Source organism: Haplochromis burtoni, unplaced genomic scaffold, assembly GCF_018398535.1.
Source record: "Haplochromis burtoni strain Fernald_Lab_line unplaced genomic scaffold, NCSU_Asbu1 Contig_696, whole genome shotgun sequence".
Taxonomy (NCBI): Eukaryota; Metazoa; Chordata; class Actinopteri; order Cichliformes; family Cichlidae; genus Haplochromis; species Haplochromis burtoni.
The window spans coordinates 92,617-103,973 of NW_024583057.1; the positions used below are offsets into that span (position 1 = coordinate 92,617).

Sequence of the window (11,357 nt, forward strand, 5' to 3'; positions counted from 1 at the left end):
AATCTTACCTTCAACAGGTGAGAGAGCGAAAAGCAGCATAAAGGTGAGCTTTAAAGCTGAGAGAGACACACTGCACCTAAACTCTGCTACATCCATCTACAGTGAGTGTGAGACAGACGCTGACTGACAGCAGCTGATAAATACAAGTCTGTCTCTCTCCCTCCGCCCACTTCGCAACAATTTTAAAGCGCTTATTTTTTTGTCCCAGGCCCCCCTGAAAAACTCCAAGTCAAGTGACGGGAAATTCCTATTAATTACTGTCTGCTTGTTTACAGTAAACAGTAAAAAGTTAACAGCCCACAAAAATCAAAAGCAGCAGTTAGTTCCTCTTTATTTCGATTTTTAATTAACCTGCAGTTCAAGAGCACGGGCAAAGAAAATGACAAATATTTACAAATCCCAGCAAGAGTTGCACAACAGCTGAATGACAGAGAAGAAGCAGCTCACCTGTTCAGACAGGAGCTTAATTAGCTGATCGTCACCACCATTCTCTTCATGGAGACGAGAAAAAATTATAAAACAAGCTGTTTTCTTCAGTAACAAGAAGGAAGGAAGCGCTTCATGTGCGGCTCGGAGTCTGAAAGTGAAAGTAAAATAAGAAGAAGGAGCAGTGGCTTCCTGCTGACGTGCGTTTAGTTTCCATTTTGTCTACTCCCGCTTTTAAACACGTTTTTAAGTTTTAGTTATTCTAACTGTGTTTCCAGCGTAATAATCTTAATCCACACACATATTAATTTTCTTTACATCTTATCCAGTTCAGGGACCTGGTTCAGGGGAATTCAGAGAGAGGGTGGATGGAGTGAAGCTGATGACACAAGAGTGAAAGGTCTACACATCTACACCCACACTGTAGTGGGTAGGTGTAGATACTCACAGCCAAAGTCAAAGACACAGTTCAGCCTAAACGATTCCAACCAACAACCTTTTTTGGTGCGATGCAACACTCTTAACGACCACATTTAAAAGAACCGAATTCCTGTCAATGACTGCATCATGGGCGATTTTGCATGATGTCATATTTCTGCACATTTAAATGTCATTATATTTTTAGGTTAATTACCAGAAGTGCATGGTCAACTGCTGCCTGGATGTGAGGCTCCTTTCCAACATAAGCGAGAAGTAAAGATTAAAGTAATGTTGTAAAACACCGTGTGACATCCCAATACACAGAGCCAAATTGCTAATTAGCCAATATTAGCCCGAATACTTTATTAATCCCCCAGAAAATAAGGTGGTCACAGTTGCTCCAAGACTGAACTGTAACTAAGTAAACAAAATGAAATTATTAATACAATATTTTACAAAGTTACAGAAATATAATAAAAACATATCTACAAAATATAATAAATAAACCCCTCAAAAATACAGATAGCTCTAATTATAAATATCTCAGTGTGTCAGACAAAATTAAATATATATAGGCTACACTGAGGTGCCCGTCTTTTTATACTGATGGATGTGACCTAGAAATGATTTAGAAAACCTGACATTTCTTCAGACATGTATTATGTAGACGGTAAAAGCATTTGGTCATCAAACATTTCTTCACATTTATTTAGAGTGATCCTGAGTTCTCCAGGACTTCTGAGGATCCTTCAGAGTGTTTATTTGGACATTCGGCGTTTTTTCACTTATTTTCCGTCCAGTCCTTATACCATTTTCAGAGGATTGCTTTTTTTCAAGCCACTTTAACCCGTGAATTATTCAAGCATAAAAGAGACACGAATTGGTGTTGTAACACCAATAACAGACAACTTGGTAAAGAACCCATTTAAAGTGTGTCTTTGCTACCAGCAGTCTGTCACCAAAACACATCATTAGTCCCAGTTTCTTTACGTAGATCTAAAAAATGCCACAGACAACAGTTTGATAGAGATTAAATAACATTTTTACTCCAACAAGTTGATTCCCAAGAGCACGAGGGCTGCATAAAATAGAAAGTACTTCAATGTTCTGCTCACCCAAAAAGACCTCAGCCTGCCCAGCAGATGGAGCTGATTTTGGACCTACTTGTAGAGAGCATGAGTGTTGTGCGACCAGTCCAGTTTATTGTTAAGGCGAACACCCAGGAATATGTATGTGTCGACCGCCTCAATGTCCAAACTCTGACAGTTCCTCCAGATTGTTCCCCTCAGACACACATTCAATAATGGCTTTATCATCTGAGAACTACTCGCGGACTGTGGTCTGTTGGCAAGGTTGTTGAGGTGATGTCCAGTCATGTTCCTTACAGCTTCTCCCTCAGCAGAGCCTGTTGGATTGTGTCGAAGGGACTGGAGAAGACAAAAGTGAAGTGACTAGATGCAGGAATGACATATAGTGTTTGGTGACAGGGGGTGGGGGTGGGGAAGAAAGTGGGACCTGAATTAAAACATATGAAAAACAGATTACATTTATCCACCCACTCACTCATCCTGATTGAGGATGACTCGCCTAACCTCAAACCCTTACTATAACCCATTCACCACCATGGTCCAAAGAACCACACTCCTGTCAATGAGTGCATCATGGAAATTTCTTATGATGTCACATTACTGTATTCTTTAATGAAATATTTAACATATTTAATGTAAATACTGATTTTATTATGTGTAATAATGAGAAATGACACAGGGAAGAAGTATTGAACACATGAAGACAGAGGCATCTAAAAGGGCATGGAAAGTCATGACACCAGCTGAAATGTATCACTAATTAAAAAGTAATCCTGCCACTTAATATAAATTAATATCAGCTGCTTTCATCACTATAAAAATGTATCATTAGCAAGGTGCCACACAATAAACATCACATGATGGGTAAAACCAATGTGTTTGCAAAACATGCGAAACTTACTGATGGCATTAGTTATTGAAGAATTTCTAAATGGTAAATGTCCTGTATTTATATAGCGCCTTACTAGTCCCTAAGGACCCCAAAGCACTTTACATATCCAGTCATCCACCCATACATTCACACACTGGTGATGGCAAGCTACATTGTAGCCACAGACACCCTGGGTCGCACTGACAGAGGCGAGGCTGCCGGACACTGGCGCCACCGGGCCCTCTGACCACCACCAGTAGGCAACGGGTGAGGTGTCTTGCCCAAGGACACAACGACCGAGACTGTCCAAGCCGGGGCTCGAACCGGCAACCTTCCGATTACAAGACGAACTCCCAACTCTTGAGCCACGATCGCCCCATAGACTACTGAAGGCTCCAGTGAGCACTGTCGGGCCCATAATCTAGAAGTGGAAAGAACATCATTTTACCATACCGGGTGCTCCCCACAAGATTTCAGACAGTGGAGTGAAAATGATCAGAAGAGTTGTCCAAGAGCCAAAGACCACTTGTGGAGAGCTACAGAAAGACCTGGACTCAGCAGGTACAGTTGTTTCAAAGAAAACAAGTAATGCACTCAACCACCATTACTTGTTCTTAGTTAGCCAGCTGTATCTATATGTACAGTACTACATAAAATACAGGGTCATCAAAACCCATTTCTTCACATTTTGTATGGTGTTGAGCAAGAGTTTTCTGAAGTCTTTTACAGTTCTTTGAAAGAGCTGACAAACCTGAGAGATGCATCTGCCCCTTCAGCTCATCCAGCTGCTGTTCACCGAAGCCTCATCAGACATGGTCTCAGTGGAAGGGTGGCTGTCAAGAAGCCATTCTTAAGGAAGGGAGACAGGAACAAAAGGTTTAGGTTTGCTAAATTACACAAGAACTGCACTGAAACTCAGTGACACTGGTCCGATGGAGTGAATGCCATCTGTTTCTGTGTGTCATAATTAGCCTCATCAAAGAGAGGTGGAGTAAAGATTTTCAAAGATCTCATCGGCTTTCAGTAGTGGATTGAATTCCATCATGGGCATCATTAACAAAAAGAAAAGTTTACAACTGTTTGAATGAAAGTCGTTGCTCACAGTGTTTCAGTAACCTTACTGTAACATGATTTACAGTAAGGGTGCAGTAATTAGTGTTGCTAGTAAGTTGTTGACAGGATTTCCCCTTTTTTACTGTGAGACCAGATGAAAGATTGATGTGCTTCACACATGGTGATGCAGCCTGCCTCGTTTCTTTGTGGACAGCTAAAAGTTTAGAGTTCACAGCTTGGTTGAGACAAAGATTTGAGATTAATGCAGCTCACTTGTAATCTCCAGGTTCCTGGTTAGAGTCCCTGTTCAGATCTCTCTGAGATGACAGTTTTTGTACATGATCTCTGACAAGACCAAACTACTCATGAATAAACTCATATTTAAAATCACTCCTTTGTTCCAGCGCACAGCAGTCACTGCGGGAGTCAATATCGGCACATGTAGGGACAGGTTTCCCAAGCTGGAAAAATTTGCTTGTGGCAGTGGACATTTTGCCAACCATGTAACGTTAGTGCATACAATGTAAGAGCAGGTTTGAACAATGTGTTTGTGAGGCACGTCAGATCAATGAGAGGAATCTGAAGGAGGATCAATACGTCACACATGTAAAGGCAAAGTATTCTGGTATTGTTTGAGACTATGTGAGTGAATGTGTGTGACCCTGTGTTACATCTCTGACTATATAGTCTCGTCAACGCGCCCACAGGCATTTTGTTTTTCCAGCGGGTTGTGTTAGAAACTTTTGTTTAAAAAAAATTCGGGGCAGACTGTGGGCTGCTCACGTGTCTCGTTATTTTAATTGTAATTTTTTATTTTTTATTTCTTTTGGGGGGGGGCAGGGAGACAAGATTAGAAAACGGTTTTAAGTAAAAAAAAAATTAATATAAATAATAAAAAAAAATAAAAAATAATAATAAGGTGAGGTGACAGAGCATTGGGAGGTAAATCTTGTCCTTCAGTAAAAGCATCCTCCAATAACAGCTGAGATTTCACTTTTAGTGAAACAAATCTGTAACACGTTTTTTACTTCAGTACAGACATAAATGAATGTGTAAATCAGCCCCTGCTGTACTGCTGTTGGATGAAGCACTGTTGTCACGCTGAGCTAATCTAACAAACAGCTCAGGTCGGCATGTTTTCATGTGGATGACCTCTGTGAATTGAACAACATTGCTGACCTGTGATGATAACACAACAACACAAGGCTGAACTGCAGCACAGATGTTAGTCACTGAATAAATGATGCAAACACACTGAAATCATTTGCAAATGAACTTTATCTGAGAAGCAATTGTCTGGAAACATTTTGCCTCAAATTTAAGTTTAATTAGTTGGAAAGTCCAAAATAACAAAAGGTTCAAAATATAAAAATCAGTGTTTCAAAGAGAAGACCTGCTTTTCTTTAAGAGACATTTTTAAATAGAATAAGGCCTAAAACAACAGAACTATGTATTAGATATTCCTTCTGTAAGAAGGAAGAAGAAAGTTGAGCTTGATAAAAACAATCAGTATGTCAGAGTGACAGTTAGGAACTTTAACAAAACAAACACATGGAAAGCACCTTTAGCTCCAAGCTGTCCCGAAAGACAAAATAAATACCTACAACCACATCACAGCAAACATGTTTACATGAGTTGTAGTCCGCTCTCTAAAGGGCAGAATAAAGTAAGATTTCACCCATAATACAAAACAAAGTGCAAATATTCACTCATATCTCCTCAAAATACAAGATGACTCTAAGAGGCTCTTAAACAGGTTTCATTTTCTTAGTATCTAAACTAGCATTTCATGTTCCCACAAGCTACAAAAAAAGTTCAAACTAACGCAGGTATAAATGCAACAACAGTTAAAGCACTTCAGATCTAGTTCTCGTGAAAGGACATCCAATTAGACTTAAGTGTTTCTTTGTAAATAACCTCACATGCAAGAGAATTTATATGTGAGGTTATTAAGATTTGATCAAAGTCTCACAAAACAATTTCAGTCTTAGTGCTGCAGTACAACCTGTGGTTAAACCCTTTGGAAGTCAACAGACCAGTCATACAATCTCAGGCACCATCACAGGGATTAAAGGTAGAATTCAGGTCCAAACAAACTGCAGGACGTCATGAAATTCACCTGCTGCAGGCCCACTGTGCCCACAGGAGGCTGGAAAAGTTCTTCGGCTCCTCAAACAAATAAGAAACATCTCAAAGTAAGTAAGAAGTTGGCACTTTCTCCTCTCTTAATGTTTCCAATGTGCCCATGAGCAAGGCATCAAAATTTTAGGTCCTCACGCTTTTGAAGTTTGATCCCAGAAGTCGAATTTGGCAAAAAGGATGGTTGTTGTTGACTCCAAGAAAATTACAGGACATAGTGAAATCCTCCTGCTGCAGAGCTGCTGTGTCCACATGAGGCTGGAAAAATCAATGCTTTTAATTAACGTTCAAGTAAAGTGGGTGATGCTTGCGCCTCTGTTAATGTTTCCAATGCGTCCACCTACAAAGCTGCACTCGCAAGCTGGAGTAACAAAGAACAGACACACAAACAGTTTTCCTTAATTTCCATCCTTCAGCCATGAGGTAAATGCATAAATATTTAAGATTTAAGGCTTACTCATACTTCTGTTTTTCAATGCTTCAACTCAGTGAACCGGTGTCCTGCGACTGCGACACAGAACAGAATAAAAACACAGAAAACCACAAGTGGGATCAGTCGGCTCCGACGGGACAAACCACCTGCCAAACAGAGATGAGATCTACTGTAGGACACAACATGACATGTCACATTTATTAAACTATCAAGCACATAAGTTACACAAAGTTACATAACAGTGAAATGAAGTTAGAATTACTGAGATATCAGTCCTGACGGTCATTTTAATGCTACAAGTCCCAGAATTCTCAGGGCAGCAAACATGACTTTGTCAAAAACCACAAGAGAATAACTGATACATTTACTGCTTCACAGAAATAAATAAAGAGATCTGCAGAGCTGCTCCCAGGATATTACACTACACTTCCTGCATCTACTTCAAAGTAAAGCAGCGCACGTTAAACATTTTGAGGACTACACAGAGAGGCTGCCATCAGTGAGAGAAAACTGCATCATAAAGGTGATTTAAATCCATTTCAAGACTTTTTAATTGTCTTGATTTGTTCCTCATGTTCTCACCTTTACTGTGAAACTCGTCCTCAGGAGTTTGGAGAGTTTCAGGATGCAGTGGCGTCTCTGTTGTCATAGTTTCAGCTGAATATAAGATTGTAAGAACATTTAATTATTTACAATAAAATAATATCCAGAAGTCTTTAAGGAGCAACAGCAAAATAAGTTGTTGGTAAAATAACCCAAGCACACCGGTCTTTAAGGCAAGTTTGAAACAAAACAACAAAAATCTTTTCAGTCTGACTCACCAACAATCAGATGAACAATTGAAGACTGTGTTTGACTCTTTAACTTTGGGATGAAACATCTGTATCTTCCTTCATCTTCTTGTGTCACATTAGTGATTCTTAGTGAGATGTTTCCTTCTCTCAGGCCGTCTGTGAACAACGCCGTCCTCCCGACGTACGATGGGATCTTCATGTCAGGGACCTCGTGGGCGTCTCTGTAAAGATGAACATAATCCACTCGACTCAGACGGTCGTTGGGGTCAGGACGACGATCGGGCCTCGACCACTCCACCGTCAACCCCGCCACATTAAACTTTGGCTCCACGCGACACGGCAGGATGACATCATCACCTGGAGCGGCCAGGATAGGCTGAAGTGATCCGACCACATCAAACTCACCTGAGGAGGAGAAATAAAGACACACATCCTGCTTAAAAAGTCAAGTATTTTCAAATAATCATTCACTGGTGTTGTCCTTACAAAAAAAAAAATAAAAAAATTTGCTCTTCATAACCTTTTTATGAAATTAGAAGTGTTTAGAAGGTAGATATAGTATTTTATATATATATATATATATAAAATACTATATCTACCTTCTAAACACTTCTAATTTCATAAAAAGGTTATGAAGAGCAAATTTTATTTCATTTATAAAAAAAGTAGCCATGCCACAGCTTCAGACAAAAGTCACAGAGCTCACCGCACAGTGAGCTCAGTGTAGTCTTTTGACCTTCTCCCTGATAAAAAAAAAAGGCCTTAAACCCAACAAATACATGTCCTCAAATAAGTACAATAGTAGAGTGTCAGCAGAAATACTGTGTATTAATTGAGAATGGGAGGACAAATGAACCAAGCTAATGTATGCACTTAAAGCCTGGTGGGGCTTGGGATTACATTGTCTGTGGTCACCTCTTGGCTGAAAGAACCTATTTTTCCCACACACAAAACCCCTTATAAAGTCTTCGGTTGTAATGGCTTACCAAGCCATTACATGAGTTGACTGATTGTTTTGCTTTTCCATTATGTTCCATCACAAGTCATGTAGTATAATTTAGTTCACAGCTGCTGAAAACAGTCTAACAGCTTATGTAGAAACAAAAATACCACCAGGACATTTTAGGATTTTATTCATATTAAAGTATTTACTAGTTTGACTGTGTGTTGTCCTTAACACTGCCAACATCCACCACACAACACATTAAATTACCATTGAGTTTCATCATTGTTTTAAATTGCTTTGTTAAATTAAATGTTGTATATATATTACTGTGTCCATACATACAGGAACGCTTCACATTAGAATATAAATCTCGTTTAGTTAGATCATCAAACCCAACTACATGTGCGAGCCATCATATGTATAGCTTTATAGCTTACCTTCAAGAGACACGATGGGGGAAAGCAACAACAAGAACATGAATAGAGTAGAAACACTGACACTTGACTCTTCTGTGTCCATCTTCGACAGGACTATGTGACTGCAGAGCAGATGATGAATGACCGGTCTGTGGGCATGTTGGAACTAATCCCCTGACAAAGGTTGAGTCATGCTTTGGGCCATGAGTCAGCTGCCTGCCAACATTATGTCACGCGTCGACGTGTTTTCAGGTTAAACATAACCGTCCAGTGAGAATAAAGTAATTTTAATGTTACTTTTAAAGAGAGGTTTGGAGTGCTGTAATATTTTAGCCAATGCGTAGAAGACGTTATACATTCAGACAGGAGCGGTTTGAATCCAGGAAGCGCTCGTTCTCATTAATGATCAAACAGTATTGTAGATCAGAGCAGAAGCGGCTCACCTTTTCAGTCAGAAGCTTCATTAGCTGATCGCGACCATCGGGTTCTTTATCGAGAGGAGAAAACTTTATGAAAAACAGTAGTGATGGTCCGCCTGAAGCTGACGCACCGGTGCGTGTGTGTGCAACGGTGTGCAAGGGAGAGAGAAAGACGACGAGGAGGGAGTGGCTTATGTTTCCCTTCCAGGTTATGCTTCTATTTAAAAAATACATTATTATTATTATTATTATTATTATTATTATTATTATTATTATTATTATACTTTCATGTTTCCATACATACTCATGTCTTTTTTTCTCCATTTTCGTCTGCTTGTCCAATTCAGGTTTCGGGAGGGTGGAGTGGTGGAGCCTATAGCAGCTATCATAGTGCTCAGAGGTGGATTACACACATTTAAATGCCGTGTTTAACAATCACTGTCTAGTCCTCCTCCACCTGATCTCCTAACAGCGATGAGAATCACTTTTCTTCCAGTCCTCTGCTTCCTGACGTATGGACAGAGGTGAGGACTTTTAACATATGGTCATTATTTCTAAAGCTCCATTGTTGGGTCACTAACACCTGAAGCATGACACCAACAGTAATCGTGTATGTAATAACAGAGAGAAGGAACAGAAAGGTGAAACCTTAGAATAGGACAAACTGGCTTCTGAGAAGTCTGAGCTGGAACAAAATGCCAACATTCAAAGTCAATTACAAGAAGTGCTGTGTAAGGTGGGGCTCTGAAGTTGTGCGATTTGAGTTCCCAGGCACAAACTGCAGTGTGTGCAGGGACTCATCAGCTCATCGACAAAGGCTTTCCTGTGTCACGGTTTGGCTGATTCAGGCCTGTTGATGGACTGCCAAATATAAAGATAATGTCTCGACTTGTTGAGTTTACTACCACTGGGACCCAGTGTATCCAGATCCCAGATCCGAGTCATGCTGCAAACACGTTTTAGATAATCTGTTTTCAGTTTAAAGTTGCAATCAGTGACAAGCACCTGACTCTGGTTTGTGTGGTCTGGCATATTTAAAAACCACTTTGCCTTTTTTCTGTTGAAGGTCATCGGGAGATGGTTGTGGGCAGTTTTTAGGTTTCATGTTAAAAACTATTGTAACCCTGTTTCAGAAGGGTTCAAACTGAACAGATGAAGAAATGAAAGGTACAGTTTAATTTGCTTTTAGAAAATGTTATTTCTATAAATCAAAGAAATCAAACTTTTATCTGATTATGTACTCTACTTGTGTGTGTCTAAGTGTTCTTATTTCCCTTCCTACACATTGCAATGTCACAAAATTCAGAGCTCTGCCTTACGCGTCCAGTGTGGATGTTGGGTGCGATCACTTTATTTCTGCTCAGGCGCCTTAAAGCTATCATGTCTGGGCCTCCTCTACCTCATCTCCTGACAATAAGTCTGAGTCACCTCCCATAATCCTGAGTAACATCCATCCTGCCTCTGTCAGCCCTTTCCTTCCTAAAGTATGGACTAAAGTTGAAAATTGGAGTTAGTGAGTTCCTTTCACTACAAAATTTTATTTTGAAAGGGGTACGATTACTGTACATTTCACAAATCCTGTTAAACTGAATTTAAAAAGTGTGTGTGTGTGTGTGTGTGTGTGAAAGCTTACCTCCAATGCTTTCATCCCGCCTACCTGATAAGAAGGAATATGACGGAATATATAAATGCTGTATGATATTTATTCCCTTTTTATCGCTGTCACATGCAGCGTGGTATTTGTGCAGAACACTGGGAGTACAAAAGCTTTCTGATGCTGAGAACCACAGCTTTAATAAAGAATGGACTGTTAAGTGTTCATTGAGTGTGTCGCTGTATGTTTCTCTGTCCCTACGGTGCATCGACTTCCTGCTCATACCAGCCATCCCTGCAATAGATGGACTACTGTAGAATACAACAGGAAATTCCTTTGCAACATCTACAGCTTCTGCTGAACTACTCACTTATTTTTTTCTACAAGCCCATCCAAATATAGCAACCACAAACCAGCAATTAGAGGAAATGTAGGATAAATTTAGCACATACAGATTAGGCAAAGAGGATGTTTAACCTCACTGAACTTCTTCATTTGGCCAAAGACTAAGATAGCTGGTTTACTAACACACTCTTTATATTTACACATATTTTAAAATAGCATCAGCTAAAATGTAACTGCACATCCTCCATAGAGTGATGAACATTTACTTTATTTCAGCTCTCCTACTCCCCTCTTACAGAATAATATATTGTATATATTCGATTGTCATTTAGACATGATGATAGTATTTGGAGTCACAGAAGAGAAAACTCAGCAAAGCTGTTCCATGAGTCTTTAACTCAATCTGTGAGTTT

General features: G+C 39.7%; 2 protein-coding genes across 5 annotated transcripts in view; both read right to left on the reverse strand.

The window, feature by feature from the left end:
• The window catches only part of LOC102304265 (myelin-oligodendrocyte glycoprotein), a 10,350-nt gene extending 9,171 nt beyond the window's left edge, over window positions 1-1,179 (reverse strand). The window contains exon 1 of one of the 2 annotated variants that reach the window (XR_006053205.1): window positions 448-1,179. Coding sequence is in view for 1 of the 2 variants with exons in the window: in XM_042215327.1 (XP_042071261.1) it covers window positions 9-96 (88 nt within the window). In the remaining variant the exon portion in view is untranslated. Of the gene's footprint in view, window positions 1-8; window positions 426-447 lie in introns of those variants that run through there. The other variant, XM_042215327.1, reaches the window with a different exon arrangement.
• Window positions 1,180-4,677: 3,498 nt separating this feature from the next.
• Window positions 4,678-9,157, reverse strand: LOC102304565 (myelin-oligodendrocyte glycoprotein). 3 transcript variants are annotated; one of them, XM_042215328.1, is made up of 5 exons: window positions 8,608-8,962; window positions 7,252-7,629; window positions 7,013-7,087; window positions 6,455-6,576; window positions 4,678-6,358 (listed from the first exon to the last, which is right to left on the reverse strand). In XM_042215328.1, the coding sequence occupies exons 1-4, from the start codon at window positions 8,687-8,689 to the stop codon at window positions 6,470-6,472; spliced, it is 642 nt and encodes a 213-aa protein (XP_042071262.1). In that variant the 5' UTR covers window positions 8,690-8,962; the 3' UTR covers window positions 4,678-6,358; window positions 6,455-6,469. The 3 variants fall into 3 exon arrangements, 2 of the variants coding, with proteins under 2 accessions (XP_042071262.1, XP_005949951.1); XR_006053206.1 differs by lacking the exon at window positions 8,608-8,962 and adding an exon at window positions 9,030-9,157 and having other exon boundaries at window positions 4,679-6,358; window positions 6,461-6,576; XM_005949889.2 differs by having other exon boundaries at window positions 4,679-6,358; window positions 6,461-6,576; window positions 8,608-8,959.
• Between the last annotated feature and the right edge of the window lie 2,200 nt (window positions 9,158-11,357).